At 48.5% G+C, this 23,190-nt stretch overlaps 1 protein-coding gene across 1 annotated transcript in view; it reads right to left on the bottom strand.

The window, feature by feature from the left end:
- Nucleotides 1–23,190, bottom strand: part of LOC135561610 (zinc finger protein 827-like) — a 44,958-nt gene that overhangs the window by 9,665 nt on the left and 12,103 nt on the right. Inside the window, exons 2-3 of the mRNA XM_065003326.1 lie at nt 5,012–6,333; nt 50–225 (exon numbers count right to left, since the gene is read on the bottom strand). Of these exons, the coding sequence (XP_064859398.1) occupies nt 50–225; nt 5,012–5,702 (867 nt within the window). The 5' untranslated portion in view covers nt 5,703–6,333. The remainder of the gene's footprint in view (nt 1–49; nt 226–5,011; nt 6,334–23,190) is intronic.

The following is a 23,190-nucleotide window of genomic DNA, read 5'->3' as shown; positions in this document are numbered from 1 at the left end:
CGATGAGGTCACAGGTCAAAGGAGGCATCGCAGGCTCCCATCATCTCACCTTCATGTGGGACTTGAGATTGTCTTTGCGGGCGCAGCGGAAGGGGCACAGGGGACACTGGTGACTCTTCAGGCCGGTGTGGATCACCATGTGTCTCTTCCAGTAGCTCTTCCTCTTGATGACCAGGCCACACACCGGACACTGGAACGGCTTCCCTCCGTCCTCCCCCGGGGAACCTGGGAGAGAAGAGGAAAAAGAGGGGATGAGACATTTATTTATTTCACCTTTATTTAACCAGGGAGTTCCAGTGAGGTCAGAATAATTATTTACCAAGGGATACCTGGCTGATAAGGGCAGCTCAGTAAAAATACAAGTAATTTAGTGCATACAGTCCCCTGAACAAATACTTAAGCAATGCATCATTCCTTCCTCGTTTGCTTGATGTCAGTGCACCCATCCGATCTATAAGGGACTGGTAAGGTGTAAGTAAGGTTTCCACTTTATATCTTTCCCCAATCCAGCCCATGTCAGATCTGTGATTATTTCAAGGAAGAAAAGAAGGAAGCTAGGAAGGTGAAGGATACATTTCTGAAGTATTGGAACAGGTCCATTTCTCGAGCTGGGAATTGCTTGGGACTTCACCACACGATATTATCACGATACAAAGGTGCCGATACGATATGCATTACGATTCTCACCATTCTATATGAATTGCGATTCCATATACTGCACTTTTATTGCGATTTGATGTTCCAAACATATTGCTCACCATATGTCTGCTGCAGAGAGACAAGAGAGAGAGCCATGAGAACACGAGTCTTGATCAGTCATGGTAATAAAAGTGCTGAAAACATCTTGGCTCCCCATTTAAAAAGAAGATGGAGAACAAGCTATAGGATCAGAAATACGTTAGTTATGGCGCAGGTACAGCCGACTAGCGCTAGCTAACACTACCTGGATTGTTTTTAAACAAATCCATACAATATCGTCCAAAATGCGATATGCAACTATCGACCCCCCAATCACTAGTCCATTTCTTCCTTACCAGAGAAGAGTTACGGACTATGGAGCCTCTCTAAAGGTTACTGACTTTGTCACTATTCCCACACCTCTACTAGGTGAGACACAACCTCTAGACACCTCAACAACCTCTAGACACCTCAAGCTGAGAACGCTCAACAAAGCCTGCTGTGCTTCTGAGAACAAAAGAAGTCAAACTCAAGGATGTTTTATTATCTCGATTATTGTTGTTGGCTTCATTTCCGGCCTCTATTACGCCGTTTAATTGGGCTTATTAGGACCCGGCATGATTGCATTACAAATTCACCACGGGCCTGTCATCGATGGCTTCATAAGTATTCTCCTCCTGTTCCTTGGAAAACATCTGGTAATCAGTGTTTGGTGAAATTACCGCGCTCAGCCATTCATTGACCCCGGGTGTAAAACCTCGAGACTGCCTATTTGCAACAATAACCCGCCATCTGCGGCCCAAACGTCTGGAGCGAGGGAGAGAAGAGAGGGGGAGGAGAGAGAGGGGGAGGAGGAGAGAGAGGAGAGAAGATAACCGTGGACTCCTTGCTCATTGGAGGATGTAGGGGAAGAGGTGGAGGAGAAAGAAAAAAGATGGAACAGAGTTTAACTGGTCAGTACGTCAGATAGCAGATTCTCTCTCTCTCTCTCTCTCTCTCTCTCCAGGGCAATCAATATCAATTATCAAGAAATGTCTAAACTATGTAGAATTACACAGATTTATGTAACACTAAATATAGGCTAAATGTGTAACAATTTCATACCAGACCAGCCAACTGCAATAAAACAAAACAAAACAATCAATAACCAAGGGCATGTTTTTTCTGTCTGGCCACCAGACAAGTAACTGCATTTGTACAGCATTCCACCGCGACCTTGACGGCTGCAGGTTACCGCCGACAACCCTTTTTAACATGCAGATCACAGAATATTGCATTGACTGCCTCTCTCCCTCTCAAGTCAATTTGATCCAGCCATTTTAGATTTTGTTTAAGGGTTACGACACAATCCTTCAAAAGTTCCCATCCATCTACCCTGGAACACACTCCACTGTTCTCCCTAAAGGCTGCTCATTTTGAGAGAGGAGAGAGGTGTGTGTGTGTGTGTGTGTGTGTGGGGGGGGGGGGGTATTGTATTTTGTATTTATTAAGGAGCCCCGTTAGCTACTCTTCTTGGGGTCCAGCAACATTAAGGCAGTTATATACAATTATAAATTTACATGACATTACATTTCACAACCCATTAGGTGTGTCCTCAGGCCACTACTCTACTACCACATATCTACAACACAAAATCTATGTATACATGTGTGCAGAGTGCGTGAGTTAGCATGTGTATTCCATGTGTCTGTACCGGTGTGTGTCTCTTCACAGTCCCTGCTGTTCTATAAGGTTTCATTGTATCGATTTTTAAAATCTGATTCTACAGCTTGTGTCAGTTACCTGATGTGGAATAGAGTTCCATGTAGTCATGGCTCTGTGTAGTACTGGGAACCTCCCATAGTCTGTTCTGGACCTGCCCAGTGTAAACTGATGGGATTGTGTTTGGCTGGGAGTCTGCTGAATGCTGATATGAGGACAGAGGAGAAGGCCCTGACTGCAGACTCCTCTGGCTCCAACCTCCACCAGTCTGTACAGAGGTGACTGGTAAAGGGAGGTTGATGGAGCCAGAAGCGTCTGCAGAACAGACACGGATATGGCACTCGGTTTCTACTGTACACATCAAGCCAAGCGCAAATGGTCTGGGTTGGACATCCTGCCAGGCCCACAGACCTTTTCCCAGACTCAGGCCAGACGGGGAGGGGGATTCTCTCTCTATCAAAAGTGGGGCGAGCGAGCAAAAAAATTCAAATGCATGAATAAAATAAATACAAAACCTAGAAACCTCGCCAAGAGATTTTAGCCGTTTTATAATGAGAGTCACAGGGACCAGGGTTTGAGTCCCAGTCAGGGTACCCTACAAATTATACAACGGGTGGGTCAAATCTTGAATGCTGATTGGTTATTCCACAAGTTACTACCAGCTAAATCTATGACGTTAAAATGCGCAATCCACTGTCTCATCAGCCCTGGCAGGGAAGTTATAAACTTGATCTCCACTACAAAAAGCATGATTATTTCACATTTCTTCTAGACTAACATGTAGTTTTCAACAGCAGAGATTTTTATAACTCTTACTGTCTCTCCGACACTTGCAACATTGTTTCAAAATTCAAATTCGATCTCCAACTGTCCCATAGTAATGAACGTGTAGGGGTCGGGAGTCGGAACGAGAGAGAGGCAGGCAACGTTTCTCAGCCAGTCTAAATCATTAATCAGCTGGCATCATTTTTATGGACGTATACAAAGAAAGGTCAATTGAAAAAGGGTCAAACGAAACTAAGTGTAGCTAGCATGCTAGTCTTGTAACTGTAAAGTTAGCCGTTGTTGGCTAGCTAGCAACAAGGGATAAGAATGTTGCCAGCCAGTATGGCAATAGAACATTTAGAACGTGCATAGATACAGAACATAAAGACTGAACGACTGGGTCGCGTCTCTGACAACAGAAAGAACGACCAGCTGGTTTGGGTAGCAACTCTAGATTTGTTTCGGGACTATATCTTGTGGAAGGATGAAATAGTATGAATAAATTCATCAAAATAATGTTTTTAATGAAAATATGTCAATCATTATTTGAATATGTTGACTAACCGGTAACCCGTTGTATAAAAGTGATAATGCCCTAGAAGCCACCAGTGTTTGGAGGATATATTGACACGGTTTGCCGGGACTAGACAAACCCGTGCCAATATATCCTACAAACACCGGAAAATATTTCAGGCATCATCACTTAAATACATTGGTTCCCGTGTTAAATAGCCCCATTGAAAGTAGTGAAGGCAGAGTTCTGCTATTGTTCATGATTGATGTGCTAGTTGAAATATATATTCTACTAAAGTAATCAGACCTATTCTTACTATATTGAACTGCTTCAGCTTCTATTCAGCTTGAAATCTTCATTTAACACCTTCCACTACTATAAAAAAAAATACATTTTTGGACAGCTGAAGCAAGCACACACATTTTCTTCAGGAAATGTTCCTATTCTAGCTTAGTCGTTTATCTCAGTTTAGAATAGGTCACTGCAAGCTGACTACTGGCTAGCTTCCGAAATCAACTTATTAAAGTATCTACAAAACAAGTTTTATAGTCGGGGTTCACAAATTATTATTTCGATTCATTTTGATTGAACCGAATCCCTACCACTACAATTGTGAAGCGAATCATGCAATTTGTCAAAAATAAAAGTTTAAAATAATAATTTCTTATGAATAAAAAATATATATATATAATAAATATATATATGTTTGTGAAGTGGGGCATCCGTAATACAGTAAATCAAATGTGTATGTCCTTAAAGTGTAATATAAAGGGATTCAACATATTAGAACATTTGCTTAGAGACCAGCTTTAATTCCATATAATAAGCAAAAGCTTGGAGAATATCTGTAAACGATAGTTTCAAATAAGTTAAAAAGCTGAAGAGGATTGAATAATCCGAGGACAGTTCAGGATGTGAAAGGGGAAATGAACTAGTACCGACAAACAACCTTGAAAAATGCAAGGTGAAATAACTGATTGAAATGCATTTTGAAAATCTGCTGTTGTTGTGGTGTTCAACCTGGGAAGGTCTCCCACAACGGTTCATTGTTGTAGGAAACCTTGCTAGAGAAACAACACCTTCTGGGATTGATGGATAGCGGCACTTTGTTTGTCACAAGGTTTATACAAAAGGTCCAGTGTTCTTAACAACGTTCCAATGTTCCGAACCTTGTCACGACGACAAAACGTAGCTGACATAATATCTTGATAAACTCACTATTGCATTTACCAAACTGCAAAACAAAAACAGAATGTAGCTTACTACTGTAAATCCAAAACTCACCACAAGGCTTATAGACAACAAATTCCACCTCTGGAAGAAATTGTGTAGGGTCAGGGTGGATTGGCCTACCTGCTTGGCTGCTGGGTTTGGCCCTTCCTTTAGGGGTGGAGGGCAGCAGCAGGTCCATGGTGCTCAAGGGCCCTGTGGGGGTCCCTGCCTTCTGGTTCCTGTCCAGCAGGGGCTTGATGTCCTCCTGGATGGCCCCTCCTCCTGCTGGGGCCTCCATCTTATCAGCAAGGAGGTTCCCTGCAGCCCGGGCTGCCACCTCCTTGAGGAGCGCAGCCGAGGAAGTCATAGAGACCAGGGAGAGGAAGGAGGAGCCGGTGGAGGGTTGGTGTTGGTGGTCTGATGAGGAGGTGGAGGTGGTCTGGGAGCGCTCGCTCACTTTCTTGGACAGGGCGGCTAGCGTGGAGCTGGCCGACTGAGGGCTGAAGGGGGAGGTGAAGGCATCGAAGCGTACAGAGTCGTCTGTTCCTCCCCGGCTCCCTCCTCCCAAGGTGGGTACGGTAGAGCAGGAGGATGATGAAGAGGAAGTAGACGAGGCCACTACGGTGGCGTTCTTGTCCTGTAAAACCGCGTTGGCTGCCGCTTTCAGCTTCTGGATGGCCGAGTCCGGTGATAGGCTGGACCCGCCGCAACTCGCCGGGGGCCACTTCCCGTCACCGGCCACTCCCACCCACACGAAGCCAGCGCCATTGTTCGGGGTGACCACCGAGGTGAAGGGGTCGCAGGGCTCCTGCTTGATGGCGGTGGTCGACATGGCAACAGAGGTGGGCGAGGCCGAGGCCGAGCCTCCACTGTTGTTGTTGTTGTTATTGGCCGCCAGTTTTCGGGCGAGGGCACTTAGCTGCTGAGCATGATGGGAGGAGGAGGAGAGGGTCAGGGCTGGAGCTAAGCCTATAGGGGGCGACTCTCCTGCCCCTCCTCTCACTCTCCCCAGAAGTTCCCCATCCAGCTTCAACGAGCCAGCCTCTAGGAGGCGCCGCAGGTTACTACTCAGGGGTTTCCCCAGGGCCTCGGAGGCAGCCTCTCCATAGAGCGAGGATACCACGGAGGAAAGGGTATCTTGGGCAGAGAACACCCCTCCGTCCACGCCTAGGCTCAGGAGCTCAAGAGAGGCCCGGTGGTGGTGGCTGTGGACAGGCGTAGGGCAGCCCCCAGGGAGCTCTCGGTTGAGGTGTCGGGGTGTTCTGGAGGTCGGTCTGGGGAGGGGGTGGGGGGGGAGCCCCCGTGGAGGAACAGCTCATGGTCGTCATGGATGTCGCCGCTGTACGACGACTCGGAGCGCGTGTCGGAGGCGTTCCCGTACCAGCCACCGCCGCCAATGCCGCCGTCGTCCTCCACGGGACAGCAGACCCCGTCGGGCCCACCCTCCTCGACGCTGTCCACATCTACAGGAGAGAATAAGAAGAGACTTTTGGTCGGAGGGAAACGGGGAGGTGCTACCTGAAATTATCCAATATGAAAACACTTGTTTTAGCTTTTTCTGTTGCACAATGTTTTACTACAGTATTCCCTAATGAACATTACCCAGGAAAGGACTGGATTTTGTCATTAAAGATAAACTCCAGGATCTTAAGCACAAGAAATCTGTAACATATAGTATGATTACTTATTTTTTTACAAAATTGTGGGACGTAACATATCATACCAAATGATGACGGAGTACACAGAAAAAACGGGGAACACTTTAGGCACTTGAGAACCAATTTCAAAACTACTGGCAAAAAGTATACAAAAGTTTGAGAGCGCATCCTTAAATGACAATCTAGGAGGCATTGACTTGAACAGCCTTGACGTTGTAAATCAGCAAGTCAGCAGTCACCTGTCCCCTGGATTACAAAGTGAGCCAGACTACTACACTATACACTCATTCTGACGCCTCCTTATCACAAGTGAGCACTCTCAATTCTATTTACCAGCTAAGTACAACGGGAACAGCCTATTCAAAATACCAAATAGACTTTGGCGCTCTCAGCAAGGGGTAACTCACTGCCTTGGCAATGACTGAAGAAAATCATAACACCACCGAAAAACCAAGGAGTTTAATGCAACAAAATCCACCAGCTTTCCCCAAGCCTTTCTCTCAGCACTGAGAATCACCAGCAACGGTGGATAAAATCATTTGAATGATTTTTCAATCCTTTATTTTCAACATATATTTTTTTCCCAGGGTCAATTTTTTTTTCCCCCCAAGGAGTTTAGTAACAGGGTTACCATGACGACAGGACCTTCCGGGAGGCTAGACAGCAAAGATTAGGGTAATGGAGGTTACAGAGCCTGTTTAATATTCATGAGGATGCAGATACCACCCGGGAGCCAATAAGGATAGGGTTAAGGTCACCCAGGGTCATTAATATACACTTGGTGTATCAATATTCATAAGCAAAACATTACAGCTTGCCAGACAAGGGCAAACAAAAGAAAGTGAGTATTCCTGAAACATATTAACCCCTTTCCATAAGAAGATGTCAGAAAGCAACAAGCCTGGGCTAAGAAAATGTCAAAACTTTACTGTACTGGGAGGAGGGGGGGACAGTAGAGGCTTCAACAAAAAAATAAACCCATTGAGCATCAACCGAAGAAAACAGAGCGAGAATAACAAAAAAAAGGTCAAGGGAAGCCATGACACTCATACACTGAGACACAATCTCTCCACGCACACACGCACGCACACACACGCACACACACACACACAGACACACACACAGACACACACACACACGTCATTTGAGCTCTCGTCTCTCTCACTCACACACATCAAGGCTAGTCTTCACCTTGGCGACCCAGTCTAAGAACACTGGTGGGTTGCTTCTCTGTTTACAGGCAGAGGGGAAAGCGGTTGCCTCAGCAACCTCACCCGCAGGGGTCATTAGAGTCAGCTCACATCTGGTCTGGTCGTCACAGACTATGGGCCAGAGAGGTGACCGCAACCGTGGCCCGACCGCTCTGACCAAGCGTACATGCACCGCTACAAATCTACCCACCACGCAGGGACGCTAGTACACACTCCATCTCACACACACAGGAGTCAGGACACACACACACCGTGGCAGAGGCCAGGGCAGGGAAAAGAAGAGACTGAACACTTACAGGAGTCAGGACACTACACCTTACAACCAGAGACCTGACCCCTCTTTTTTTACACAGTTTATGATGTGTGTGTGTGTGCACCCGTTGCGTGTGTTTCTATGCACTGTGTGTGTGTGTCTTCCTTCACCTCTTCCTTCACATTTCCTAAGACGACATTAAGGGAGGAAAGGGAGAGAGAGGAGGAAAGGGAGAGAGAGAAAGAAAGGGAGAGAGAGAGAAAGGGAAAGAGGGAGAGAGAAAGGGAAAGAGGGAGAGAGCAGGAGAAAGAGAGAGAGAGAGAGAGAGAGAGAGAGAGAGAGAGAGAGAGACAGAGAGAAAGGGAGCAAGCGCGTGAGAGATAATGTCAGCAGGTCTAAGACCTACTGTTTTTCCATGGCTGCCGTTCACTCCCACTGAAAGCTTTTAGTCACCTGAGCCGGGCCAGAGGGGCGAAGTATGCGAGGCATGACCCGCGTCCATGTGACATGCTACAGAAAGAAAGCAGCCAGGCCCTAATGGCTGTAATGTCGTTAGTGGGAAATGGCTAGATTGCTGACCTGAGGTCTCAGGAGTACAAAGTGGAAGGTTGAGGGGGGGTGAATTTGAACTATCCCCCCCTTTCCCTCCCTCTATCGACCTCTCCTTCTCCCTCTCTCCCATCATCTCTCTTGCCATTTGCTGCCCTCCCCATCTCTTTCGCTAACTCTCCCCCTGCCTTTCTCTCTCTCCTTCCTGGGTTTAGTGTTGAGGTCCCGAGACTCCTTCACGCAACACTACACCTCAAGACGCTAGGCTAGCCGTAACGCTACAATGCTGCCTCTGCCGCACCCCGCCGCCACGGTTGTGTGTGACACAGGCAGGACCACCATGTGTGTGTGTGTGTGTGTGTGTGTGTGAGACACAGGCAGGGCCACCCCGTGGGTGGGCTGACATTTCACGAGGTCATATCTCTGACCCAGGCTACGAGGGGAGGGGGGGCTTTGTCTGGGGCTCAGCGTGCACGCACACTAGACTGTCCACACACACTATACTAGTCCACTACTACACATTACTGTACAGCCGAGGGTATGATTAAAAACAACCTAAACCCCTCTTTCCCCTCCCACAGCCCAGTCTCTACAGTACAGTGGTGGTGGTGATGATATAGTCTCTACAGTACAGTGGTGGTGATGATATAGTCTCTACAGTACAGTGGTGGTGGTGATGATATAGTCTCTACAGTACAGTGGTGGTGGTGATGATATAGTCTCTACAGTACAGTGGTGGTAGTGATGATCTAGTCTCTACAGTACAGTGGTGGTGGTGGTGATATAGTCTCTACAGTACAGTGGTGGTAGTGATGATCTAGTCTCTACAGTACAGTGGTGGTGATGATATAGTCTCTACAGTACAGTGGTGGTGGTGATGATATAGTCTCTACAGTACAGTGGTGGTGGTGGTGATGCAGTCTACAGTACAGTGGTGGTGGTGGTGATATAGTCTCTACAGTACAGTGGTGGTGGTGATGATCTAGTCTCTACAGTACAGTGGTGGTGGTGATGATATAGTCTCTACAGTACAGTGGTGGTGGTGATGATATAGTCTCTACAGTACAGTGGTGGTGGTGATGATATAGTCTCTACAGTACAGTGGTGGTGGTGATGATATAGTCTCTACAGTACAGTGGTGGTGGTGGTGATGCAGTCTACAGTACAGTGGTGGTGGTGATGATATAGTCTCTACAGTACAGTGGTGGTAGTGATGATATAGTCTCTACAGTACAGTGGTGGTGGTGATGATATAGTCTCTACAGTACAGTGGTGGTGGTGATGATATAGTCTCTACAGTACAGTGGTGGTGGTGATGATATAGTCTCTACAGTACAGTGGTGGTGGTGATGATATAGTCTCTACAGTACAGTGGTGGTGGTGATTATATAGTCTCTACAGTACAGTGGTGGTGGTGATGATATAGTCTCTACAGTACAGTGGTGGTGGTGATGATATAGTCTCTACAGTACAGTGGTGGTGGTGATGATATAGTCTCTACAGTACAGTGGTGGTGATATAGTCTCTACAGTACAGTGGTGGTGGTGGTGATATAGTCTCTACAGTACAGTGGTGGTAGTGATGATACAGCATTGCGCTGTTTATGACTTCAAGCCTATCAACTCCCGAGATGAGGCTGGTGTAACCGAATTGAAATGGCTAGCTAGTTAGCGCGCGCTAATAGCGTTTCAAACGTTACACTGGCAATACTAAAGTGCCTATAAGAACATCCAATAGTCAAAGTAACGAAATACCAATGGTATAGAGGGAAATAGTCCTATAATTCCTATAATAACTACAACCTAAAACTTCTTACCTGGGAATATTGAAGACTCTTACTTTCTTCTCCAACACTTTGTTTTTGCATTATTTAAACCAAATTGAACATGTTTCATTATTTACTTGAGGCTAAATTGATTTTATTGATGTATTATATTAAGTTAAAATAAATGTTCATTCAGTATTGTTGTAATTGTCATTATTACAAATAAATAAATAAAATATTTCTCAAAATCGGCCGATTAATCGGCACCGACTTTTTTGGTCCTCCAATAATCGGTATCGGCGTTGAAAAATCATAATCGGTGGACCTCTAGTCTCTACAGTACAGTGGTGGTGGTGATACAGTCTCTACAGTACAGTGGTGGTGATACAGTCTCTACAGTACAGTGGTGGTGATACAGTCTCTACAGTACAGTGGTGGTGATACAGTCTCTACAGTAAATTGGTGGTGGTGGTTGGGGGGACACCGTCTACAGTACAGCAGTAGTGGGGGGCAGTCTCTACAGTACAGTGGTGGTGATACAGTCTCTACAGTAAATTGGTGGTGGTGGTTGGGGGGACACCGTCTACAGTACAGCAGTAGTGGGGGGGGGGGCAGTCTCTACAGTACCGTGGTGGTAGTGGGGGAAGTCTCCAGTACAGTGGTAATGGGGGGGTGGGTACCCAGTTTTCATACTTGAGTAAAAGTAAAAGATAACTTAACAGAAATTTACTCGAGTAAAAGTCACCCAGTAAAATTCTACTTAAGTAAAAGTCAAAAAGTATTTGGTTTAAAGTATAAAGTATCAAAAGTAAACATTACTAAAATATATTTAAATACCCAAAGTAAAAATATACATCACTTAAAATTCCTTATCTTCAGCAAACCAGGCGGCACCATTTTCTTGTTTTTTTATTTTATTTACGGATAGCCAGAGGCACACTCCAACATTTTACATCATTTACAAAACTAAGCATTTGTGTTTAGTGAGTCTGCCAGATCAGAGGCAGTAGGGATGACCAGGAATGTTCTGTTGATAAGTGTGCGAATTGGAGCAATTTCCTGTTGTGCTAAGCATTCAAAATGTAACGACTACTTTTGGGTGTCAAGGAAAATTTATGGAGAGTAAGAACAACATTTTCTTTAGGAATGTAGTGAAGCAAAATTCATCAAAAATATAAATAGTAAAGTAAAGATACCTAAAAGAAACTACTTAAAAAGTACTTTAAACCACTGTGCAGTACAGTGGTGGTGGTGGGAGGGCACAGTCTCTACAGTACAGTGGTGGTGGGGGCACAGTCTCTACAGTACAGTGGTGGTGGTGGGAGGGCACAGTCTCTACAGTACAGTGGTGGTGGGGGCACAGTCTCTACAGTACAGTGGTGGTGGTGGGAGGGCACAGTCTCTACAGTACAGTGGTGGTGGGGGGGGCACAGTCTCTACAGTACAGTGGTGGTGGTGGGAGGGCACAGTCTCTACAGTACAGTGGTGGTGGGGGGCACAGTCTCTACAGTACAGTGGTGGTGGGGGGCACAGTCTCTACAGTACAGTGGTGGTGGTGGGAGGGCACAGTCTCTACAGTACAGTGGTGGTGGGGGGCACAGTCTCTACAGTACAGTGGTGGTGGTGGGAGGGCACAGTCTCTACAGTACAGTGGTGGTGGGGGGGGCACAGTCTCTACAGTACAGTGGTGGTGGGGGCACAGTCTCTACAGTACAGTGGTGGTGGGGGGGGCACAGTCTCTACAGTACAGTGGTGGTGGGGGGCACAGTCTCTACAGTACAGCGGTGGTGGGGGGCACAGTCTCTACAGTACAGTGGTGGTGGGGGGCACAGTCTCTACAGTACAGTGGTGGTGGGGGGCACAGTCTCTACAGTACAGTGGTGGTGGGGAGGCACAGTCTCTACAGTACAGTGGTGGTGAGGGAGGGAGGGGCAGTCTACAGTACGGCGGTGGTGGGGGGCACAGTCTCTACAGTACAGTGGTGGTGGGGAGGGGCAGTCTCTACAGTACAGTGGTGGTGGTGGAGTCTCCAGCACAGTCTCTACAGTACAGTGGTGGTGGGGGGGGCACAGTCTCTACAGTACAGTGGTGGTGAGGGAGGGGCAGTCTCCAGTACAGGGGGGCAGTCTACAGCACGGTGGTGGGGGGGCACAGTCTCTACAGTACAGTGGTGGTGGGGGAGGGGCAGTCTCCAGTACAGGGGGAGGTCTCTACAGTGGTGGTGAGGGAGGGGGGGGGGCAGTCTCTACAGTACAGTGGTGGTGGTGGTGGAGTCTCCAGTACAGTGGGGGGGCAAGTCTCTACAATGGTGGGGGAGGGGGGGCAGTCTCTACAGTGGGGGGGGATACAGTCTCTACAGTACAGTGGTGGTGGGGGGGGATACAGTCTCTACAGTACAGTGGTGGTGGAGTCTCCAGTACAGTGGGGGGGCAAGTCTCTACAATGGTGGGGGAGGGGGCAGTCTCTACAGTGGGGGGGATACAGTCCACAGTACAGTGGGGGTGGGGGGATACAGTCTCTACAGTACAGTGGTGGTGGGGGGCACAGTCCACAGTACAGTGGTGGCGGGGACACAGTCCACAGTACAGTGGTGGCGGGGGACACAGTCCACAGTACAGTGGTGGCGGGGGGACACAGTCCACAGTAGCGGTGGGGGGGGATACAGTCTCTACAGTACAGTGGTGGTGGGGGGATACAGTCTCTACAGTACAGTGGTGGGGGGGATACAGTCTCTACAGTACAGTGAGCCAGGGAGAGAGAAACAGGAAATGCCCCCATCCACATCCACAGGTTTTTAGTGGAGCAGGTCGACAGCTTCATGTTCCTTTGGAGTTATCATGGTCCACATTCAAAAACACAGTCGTGTAGACGTCACGACAACGCCTGGTTCTCCTCCTGGTTCCCCTCAAGAGCCTGAAAAGATTTGGCATGGGCCCACAGATCCTCAAAAAGTTATACAGCTGCACCAAAGAGAGCATCTTGACTGGTTGCATTACTGCTTGCTATGGCAACTGCTTGGCATCCGACCGCAAGGCGCTGCAGAGGGTAGTGTGTACAGCCCAGTGGGGCTAAGCTTCGTGCCATCCAGGACCTCTATAGCAGGCAGTGAGGAAGGCTCTAAAAAGTTGTATAAAGCCAAGTTATCGTTACTCATTGTGTATTTACTCCTCGTGTTATTATCTCTTCTTTTCCCTCTCTGCATTGTTAGTCTACACCTGTTGTTTACAAAGCATGTGAAATAAAATTGGATTTGACACACACACGCACAAACACGCACACCCTACAGTCCAACAACTTGGGGAAGCTAAAGCATAAAATGCCCCTGACTGAATGAGGATGATGGGGCTGTTATGAGGCAGCGAGGAGAAGCAGAGAGAGAGAGAGAGAGAGCGAGGCAGAGAGAGAGAAGCAGAGCGGCAGAGAGAGAGAAGCAGAGCGGCAGAGAGAGAGAAGCAGAGCGGCAGAGAGAGAAAGAGAGCGAGCGAGAGGCAGAGAGAGAAAGAGAGCGAGCGAGAGGCAGAGAGAGAGCGAGCGAGAGGCAGAGAGAGAGCGAACGAGAGGCAGAGAGAGAGCGAGCGAGAGGCAGCGAGAGAGGCAGCGAGAGGCAGAGAGAGAGAGAGCGAGAGCGAGAGGCAGAGAGAGAAAGAGAGAGAGCGAGAGAGTGAAAGAGAGAGAGCGAGAGGCAGAGAGAGAGCGAGAGGTGGAGAGAGAGCGAGAGGCAGAGAGAGCGAGAGGCAGAGAGAGCGAGAGGCAGAGAGAGCGAGAGGCAGAGAGAGGCAGAGAGAGAGGCAGAGCGAGAGGCGGAGAGAGAGCGAGAGGCAGAGGGAGCGAGAGGCAGAGGGAGCGAGAGGCAGAGGGAGCGAGAGGCAGAGGGAGCGAGAGGTAGAGAGAGCGAGAGGCAGAGAGAGCGAGAGGCAGAGAGAGCGAGAGGCAGAGAGAGGCGGAGAGAGAGCGAGAGGCAGAGGGAGCGAGAGGCAGAGGGAGCGAGAGGCAGAGGGAGCGAGAGGCAGCGAGAGGCAGAGGGAGCGAGAGGCAGAGGGAGCGAGAGGCAGAGGGAGCGAGAGGCAGAGGGAGCGAGAGGCAGAGAGAGCGAGCGGCAGAGAGAGCGAGAGGCAGAGAGAGGCAGAGAGAGAGGCAGAGCGAGAGGCAGAGCGAGAGGCAGAGGGAGCGAGAGGCAGAGGGAGCGAGAGGCAGAGGGAGCGAGAGGCAGAGGGAGCGAGAGGCAGAGAGAGCAGAGAGAGAGGCAGAGGGAGCGAGAGGCAGAGGGAGCGAGAGGCAGAGGGAGCGAGAGGCAGAGGGAGCGAGAGGCAGAGGGAGCGAGAGGCAGAGGGAGCGAGAGGCAGAGGGAGCGAGAGGCAGAGGGAGCGAGAGGCAGAGGGAACGAGAGGCAGAGGGAGCGAGAGGCAGAGGGAACGAGAGGCAGAGGGAGCGAGAGGCAGAGGGAGCGAGAGGCAGAGGGAGCGAGAGGCAGAGAGAGCGAGAGGCAGAGAGCGAGAGGCAGAGAGAGGCAGAGAGAGAGGCAGAGCGAGAGGCAGAGCGAGAGGCAGAGGGAGCGAGAGGCAGAGGGAGCGAGAGGCAGAGGGAGCGAGAGGCAGAGGGAGCGAGAGGCAGAGAGAGGCAGAGAGAGAGGCAGAGGGAGCGAGAGGCAGAGGGAGCGAGAGGCAGAGGGAGCGAGAGGCAGAGGGAGCGAGAGGCAGAGGGAGCGAGAGGCAGAGGGAGCGAGAGGCAGAGGGAGCGAGAGGCAGAGGGAACGAGAGGCAGAGGGAGCGAGAGGCAGAGGGAACGAGAGGCAGAGGGAGCGAGAGGCAGAGAGAGGCAGAGAGAGGCAGAGAGAGAGGCAGAGAGAGAGCGAGCAAGCGGCAGAGAGAGAGAGACCGCGAGTGAGCGAGCGAGCGGCAGAGAGAGAGAGCGCGCGAGCAAGCGGCAGAAAGAGAGCGAGAGGTAGAGAGCGAGCGAGAGGCAGAGAGAGAGAGAGCGAGCGAGTGGCAGAGAGAGAGCGAGAGGTAGAGAGCGAGCGAGAGGCAGAGAGAGAGAGCAAGCGGCAGAGAGAGAGCGAGAGGTAGAGAGCGAGCGAGCGGCAGAGAGAGAGAGCGAGCGAGCGGCAGAGAGAGAGAGCGAGCGAGCGGCAGAGAGAGAGAGCGAGCGAGCGGCAGAGAGAGAGAGAGAGCGAGCGGCAGAGAGAGAGAGAGAGCGAGCGAGCGGCAGAGAGAGAGAGCGAGCGAGCGGCAGAGAGAGAGAGAGAGCGAGCGAGCGGCAGAGAGAGAGAGCGAGCGAGCGGCAGAGAGAGAGAGAGAGCGAGCGAGCGGCAGAGAGAGAGAGAGAGAGCGAGCGAGCGGCAGAGAGAGAGAGAGAGCGAGCGAGCGGCAGAGAGAGAGAGAGCGAGCGAGCGGCAGAGAGAGCGAGCGGCAAAGAGAGCGAGCGGCAGAGAGAGCGGCAGAGCGAGCGGCAGAGAGAGCGAGCGAGCGAGCGGCAGAGAGAGCGAGGAGGAAGCGGCAGAGAGAGCGAGCGAGCGGCAGAGAGAGCGAGCGAGCGGCAGAGAGAGCGAGCGAGCGGCAGAGAGAGCGAGCGAGAGGCAGAGAGAGCGAGCGAGAGGCAGAGAGAGCGAGCGAGAGGCAGAGAGAGCGAGCGAGAGGCAGAGAGAGAGCGAGCGAGAGGCAGAGAGAGAGCGAGCGAGAGAGAGGCAGAGAGAGAGAGCGAGCGAGAGAGAGGCAGAGAGAGAGCGAGCGAGAGAGAGGCAGAGAGAGAGCGAGCGAGAGAGGCAGAGAGAGAGCGAGCGAGAGAGAGGCAGAGAGAGAGCGAGCGAGAGAGAGGCAGAGAGAGAGCGAGCGAGAGAGGCAGAGAGAGAGCGAGCGAGAGACGGGCAGCGAGAGAGAGAGGCGGGCAGCGAGAGAGAGAGACAGCGAGAGAGAGAGACAGCGAGAGAGACAGCGAGAGAGAGAGAGAGAGAGAGAGAGAGAGAGAGAGAGAGAGAGAGAGAGAGAGAGAGAGAGAGAGGCAGAGAGAGAGGCAGAGAGAGAGAGAGAGGCAGAGAGAGAGAGAGAGGCAGAGAGAGAGAGAGAGGAAGGCAGAGTTAGTTAGAAGCAGAGAGCATCTGTCTGTTTGCCATGCTCAGTGTGAAAGAGAACCATTTAGCGGTGTAATGGCGGGGATGACTTGCATGTTGAGACAAACAGCTGCAGGGCACTCAGCAGTCCGGGTCTGTTAGCACTCACTACACACACACAACCGGGTGATTTAGTGCTGTGTGTGTGTGTGTGTGTGTGTGTATTCTTCCCAGGACAGAGGTGTAATAGCGACATATCAGGGAGAGAGAGTGAACAGACTGCTGCGACAGTCTGCGCTACTGGGTTAGCTAACAGAACACAGCTTCCTAGTTCAAGTTGAAAGCTGATGATGTAACTGCCAACCAAGAGGAACATTGCTTCATGTGATTGTGTTTATTGACCAGGAAGTGGTCAAGCTATCTATTTTGAGAGGTTTCGAGGAAGAAGAATATACAAGTCAAAGAGAGGGAGAAGAGAGACACAATCATCACATCTTATTCCTCATCTTAATGTATACAAGACGAGACAACCCCATGCCAAATGTCTCTGTGTTTGAACATGATGGCGGGTTATATTTTGGCTGACGAGGTTGTTCCGGACTGTCTGGGGAGCGGTGTTACTGTGCTGGGCCCAGGCAGTCACTGTAGCCAGACAGACAGTGGAGTCAACCAGATTTCAGCCAGCCTCATCAGACACAATGATCCCTGTGCTGGAGGGGGGCGCTGGGGGAGGGGGTCCCGTAGGTCACCAGACCACATGACTTGCATGAGGTTTCGCCTAGCTACCAACAGACACACTGCAACAATTCTGTGACTTAGCCAGGCATACAAGATGGTCCCACTGACCTCCAGGCCCAGGCTAGGGTGGAAGGAGGGAGGAGGGAGGAAGGCCATTAGCCGATTAAGTCTGGAGTAGAAGCATCAATACTGCCACTATGATGCCAAAAAGCTTTGAGAGGCCTGGAGAGAGAGAGAGAGAGAGAGAGAGGCAGAGAGAGAGGCAGAGAGAGACATAAGTAAAAGATGAAGAGGGTGGGTTCAAGACCACGGTCAAGTCCACCACTCAGACTGGCTATTTAAATCCAACACAGCTACAGCACAGTTACGGAACTCACCACACAGCCAGCACAGCTTGAGCCACATCGGGGCTATCCCAGCATGCTCTCCTGTGACTAGGAGTGGCTGGCTGCTGTTGGCCTGGGTTAGGGGTTGTATACTGTACGAGGAGGGAAGAGTGGAGAGGTGTAATACGAGGGAGGAGGCGGAGTGTAGAAAGGAAAAGGAGCCATGGCGGTAATTAAGTGTCCATGCTGAGCCCTGGCGGGGGTTGCCATGTCCGCGGGCTATGCTAATGAGCGTGCCCTGCAGTCAGGGCTTCTGCCTTATTAGCGTGCGGCGCCGGACAATATGGTGGGAGAGACCCTAGCAGCTAGCCCTGTCCACCAGCAGGCTCATGTCGCTGCAAACGACTAGCAGTCAGCCCCCCCCATCCCGGAGAGGAAGGTAATTCCATTCACTGGGACTTTCTCTCCATCTTCCTCTTCTCTTCAGTCTCACCCTCACTCTCAGTTTGTCCTGTTGGAAAAAGACTGAGCGTGCGTGTGTGAATAAAAACACAGACTCTAAATATAACCAGCTGGTTGAGCCTGAACTGGCGGTCGTAAATTCAAACCCCCGTCGCAGGACTTTATACGGGACATCAATATGTTAAGTGCACATTTTCAACTCTTTTCTTTTGGGGAAAAGGGTGAAATAATTGTCAGAGTGCATCTATCACGATACATCCCACGTTACAAAAGGCACCATGTCACTGACTGACTAGTCAGCTGTTTGTCATAAATCCTCTCAGTCCCACATGGCACCCTATTCCCTGTACAGTGCACTGCCTTTATAGTGCACTACATTTGACCAGAGCCCAAGGGGACTGTGAGTGAGAGACTGGTCTGAGATCAGTGATTGAAAGAGAAAGACAGAGATATTCAGCTCTCAGTGCGGCTCACTGATCCAGGCTCAGATGGACGGCGATGCGTGGGCAAACTCAAGAGGGTTCATGCCCTTTGGAGTTCTGGGAGCACCACATGGCATTTACCAGCATAAAAATACAGCAGTTAACTAGAACTGTGCTTTTAACAGCCCGAGTTAGAAAGAAGCCCATACTCTAAATCATCTCCACCTATAGTAGGCTTATTTCCACACACAACTCTGTATATAACCGTTCTGAAACCACAAACACACCCATCACCTTTTATCCCATGTCAGAGCCAAAATGACTACTCCAGTTTCCAGTCTCTGACATAGATAACATGGGGAAGTGGAAACTGGAAAACCCATCATTCATGGTGGCTCAGGAGTTAGCCTAGACCAGGGTTTCCCCAAACACGTTCCCGGGGCCGCTGCTAGGTGCACGTTTTGGTTGAGAGGTTGGGAAACCCTGGTCTAGATCACACTCTCAGCATGGACCGGGATCCGGGGTAGCTGTTAGCCTAGGTTATATACAGCAACTAGATTCAGCCACGGGTCTATTGTTGTCAAAAAATAATTACAACAATTTGTACACCGCTAATTGACCACAACTAATCCCAAAAAGAGATTGTATTTGAAAATAACAATAATTTCATACCTTTATTACAGACAATCATTTATATATATATTCTATTTGTGGAAATACTTGGGAACAGATTTACTAAATTTAAATTTTTGCTGAATTCCTGATGATTTTACAGTCCTTTTCATTTATTTGTGTAATAATTTTTTTTTACTTTGAGGGGACCCCCAAAAGTCTTTTACGGGCTGGTTTTGTCCCGTGGGCCTCATGTTGCCAACCCCTGCTATACAGTAATGTATGTGGTTCGGTTCTGTCCGTCGTATTGAAATGTAGCGCAGCATATAACCATCTGTGTGCTGTTGGCCTTGGCCCCGGCAGTTTGTGGGTACTTCGGGCCTCGTGTCAGAGGTGAAAGAGGAAGGAGAAGTGTTCCTGGAAGAGAATGAGTCGACTCGAGGCCCCCAGACCTCTCAAATTCCTCAGCGCAGATGGAGTGCCCTTTGCACCCGCGTTTATTTTTCCCGTCCATTTTTGTTTTTATGGAACAGAAACAACACATGCCCATAATCTTAGATGTGGCATCAAAGCTCCTCACAGAGCACAAAAAACAACCACCAAGGAGAAGCACACACTTTCACTACAGAAATAGGCTACTCAGTTCTCACAGAGCGCCTGTAATTGCAATTCACAAGGTATTTCTTCATTTACCATTCAGCCCAGGGCCTAAAATTAACACCCGCCACCTACCAAATGCGGGTACATTTTGTCACTGGCGGGTAAAGATGTCTATTTCACCAGCCACGTTGGCGGGAGATCAGGGCTCCACAGTGCGGGACTTTACTCACATTTGTGAATAAAAAGAGTAAATGTATGATCACATTTATAGTAAAATGAATGCTGCAGTAGCTGTTTTCAAAGTATTTCTGCAGTTTTGTTTCATAGCTGGTAAATGAATATGGCACAAAGTCAAAGAACTACACTATGTAGCTTATTCCTGCCCTTAAAAGGACAGGTAAAATGTGATATTTAGGTTAATATAACAACTTCTTACTAGTTACACATTTACTGTTTTAGAAACATTACAAAGCATCCTCATCGATTCTTTTGTGTTTTGTTGGTGTCGTTTTAACGTGTGTGTGGGGGGCGGGGGCGGGGGGGGGTATTTTGGCTGGTAAAAAATGTCAGTGGCTGGTGGACCAAAAAGTAAATTTTATACCCTGATTCAGCCTAAACATTACCCTGGTGAACCATAAAAAGTAGCAGTAGTGCAACAGTGAAAGCTATAAGACAAGGATACACTTAATACCACATTTGCATTATTTTCATAATATTGAAAGAGGTCACAAGGACAGTTGATAGGATAAAGTTGTCATATACTTTTACTGCCACATGCATACTTGGTAGATAGCCCATTTTGATATAGGCCAGTCCTGGGTTACTTCTCTCAGGTGAAAACAACAGTTTCAGTGTACTTCAGTCCCAAAGTTGCTTCAGATTTGGCAACCGCCACAAAGCAAAGGCCTATTTCTCCGAGGTTGACGGACAACTAGCTTTTAGATGTAAATCAATGGGAATAATTGTGTCTCGTTACAGTTGTCACAGTGCTAAGAATAATGTCCATAATACACTGACATCCCCTTAGCATCCTCACTATGTCACCAATCATAGGTACTAGTATGTATGTAGGCTACGTATGTAGATTATTGGAGTACAGTTAGAGCCGTGGCAGTCATGACATTTTGTCAGACGGTTAGACTGTCGGTCTCGCGGTAACTGACCGTTAATTACCATAAACACATGTAGTATCTCCAGGCCTCCAGCATACAAGCCACTGATGAGTGCCTTGGGACCATCATTTAAAAAGGTCTAATAAATCAATTTAACATACACCATCAAGGTAAATCTATTATTTATTTACGGCAGGTTTAAAGAAACATTATGATATGACGAAAATGTATTTCAGAAGAACAGAATATGAGTCGGCCTCCTGTATGTTATCTGGCTACGCACCATGTCATAGACTGTAGGCTACTTCAGTTAGCAGGCAATATACGCTTACTATAAAATCATATCATCTAAAATAATAAGAATATAATTTAACTTAGCTGAATAAAATAGAAAGGATATTTTTCCCCATTCTGGAGCGAGTGCACATATGAAGTGGCTATAAAGTGACCATTTGAAACAGGTCTTATACACTAGATTTAGAGTTATTTGTCAACTTTAGTTGAGAATGAGACAAACATTAGAATGTCTTAGAAATCAGAACATATATGGGCTGCATGATGTGACTATAGACTATTGATGATTTGAAAAAAAGTCTCAAAAAAAGCTTGCGCTGTGTTCCTTGCCTCAGGTTGCACACGCTGTTCTCTCATCAATTGATCATATTTTCACCCATCAAACTATTCTCAATTTAATCTCGTCTTTACTAATATGTCAAATTTGTTTTGATTTAGAATGGTCCATTATCAAATGGGCAGGAACATGGGCAGTCGATATGCACCCGAATAGCGAATGGGAGCCGCTTCCCGCAGTTCGTTTTTCCAATCATGCCGGGGAGGCTTCTCCGGTTTCATAGCACAGCTGAGAAATACATATAGTAGCAGCTGGGATCCTCCTCTTTTTAGTGGCAGCTATCAAAACTCTGCTTTCACACGGGACCACATATAGAAACGGCTGGGCTTATTAGAACACTACTTATTTGTTTGTATTTCTTCATTTAGATTTTTTAAATTATAATAATTATAGCTAGGTATTACTGCACTATTGGAGCTAGAAACAAGCATTTCGCTGCACCTGCGATAACATCTGCAAATCTGTGTACGTGACCAATAAACTTTGGATTATTTCACACCACTCATCAGCCCCGAGGACCAGACCATTAGGCCCTGATGGAGGAGGGACAATAGAGCTCTGAGTAGCAGGCCATTAGGCCCTGAAGGAGGAGGGACAATAGAGCTCTGAGTAGCAGGCCATTAGGCCCTGATGGAGGAGGGACAATAGAGCTCTGAGTAGCAGGCCAGGCACAACTCCAACACCATCATTAAGTTTGCCGATGACAGTGGTAGGCCTGATCACTGACAAGACGAGACAGCCCATAGGGAAGAGGTCAGCAACCTGGCCGTGAGGTGCCAGGACAACAACCTCTCCGTCAACGTGATCAAGACAAAGCAGATGATTGTGGTGACCTATTCCCCCTCAGGAGACGAAAAGATTTGGCATGGGTCCTCAGATCCTCAAAACGTTCTACAGCTGCACCATCGAGAGCATCTTGACTGGTTGCATCCCTCATGACTGCCGGTGTGGCATTAATACGGTCACCGTAACAACCCTAAGTACAGTTCACTCACTGTGCCAAAAATACAGTAAACCCTAAATTTAGGCTACAGTACGATATTGCTGTAGAGTTCCTATGTACAGTATGTGAACACTTCATTACACTCAAATGTAGGACTATAAATAATTACTAAAGGGGAACCTTGCCAGCATCCATCCCATAAATTTGGTATCATGACTTTGAGGGTAATTTGTCAAGACTTTCCTGTAGTAGATATGTGTGCCACGACACAACACTGTTCCAGAACAGAACAGATACAGCCCTGTTAATAGTGAAACAACAGGAGGACTGATGTCAAGAACTAAAAGGCGGCTGTTACTAGTTACCACAGCCACAAAGTCAAAATTGGCTATATAATTTCATGAAAACAAACATGAGCTTTTTGATCTGATTTTAAATTTAGGGCTAGGCGTAAGGTTAGCAGTGTGGTTAAGGTTAGGTTTAAAATCGTATTTTAAGAAGATAAATTGTAGAAATAGGCAGGGTTTAGCCATAATTAGACTTTGTGGCTGTAGTAGCTAGTGACGACCCCAAGAGGTGGGCTACTCTAAGTAGCAATGACGCTAACATAACTAGCACCACTAGTACGTCACATTCTGGCACACACACTGAGGGGCAGGCTGCCCACTTAGACACAGAGAGGAGTGAGAGAGCAGAGCGCAGTGTGTGTATGGGCCATACGGTATGAGACAGGGGGGGCACAATGGGGAGGGGGCGGTCCTCCAGCCAGCCAGCGTAAATCACACTGAGCCCACTGGCACAAGAACACGGTCGACCGGTCCCACTACAGCAGCCAGTCACCCCCAGAGAGAGAGAGAGAGAGAGAGAGAGAGAGAGAGAGAGAGAGAGAGAGAGATGGTGGGTGGTTGTGAGAAGTGTGTGAGAAAGAGAAAGTGTGTGTGTTACTGACTGTGGGTGTAAGAGACAGTGTGAGAGAGAGGCACTATGTGTGTATA

This window comes from Oncorhynchus nerka, linkage group LG18, assembly GCF_034236695.1.
Source record: "Oncorhynchus nerka isolate Pitt River linkage group LG18, Oner_Uvic_2.0, whole genome shotgun sequence".
NCBI classification, from domain to species: Eukaryota; Metazoa; Chordata; class Actinopteri; order Salmoniformes; family Salmonidae; genus Oncorhynchus; species Oncorhynchus nerka.
Note: the sequence above shows the minus strand (reverse complement) of the source record. Positions and strands in the feature narration are given on the sequence as shown.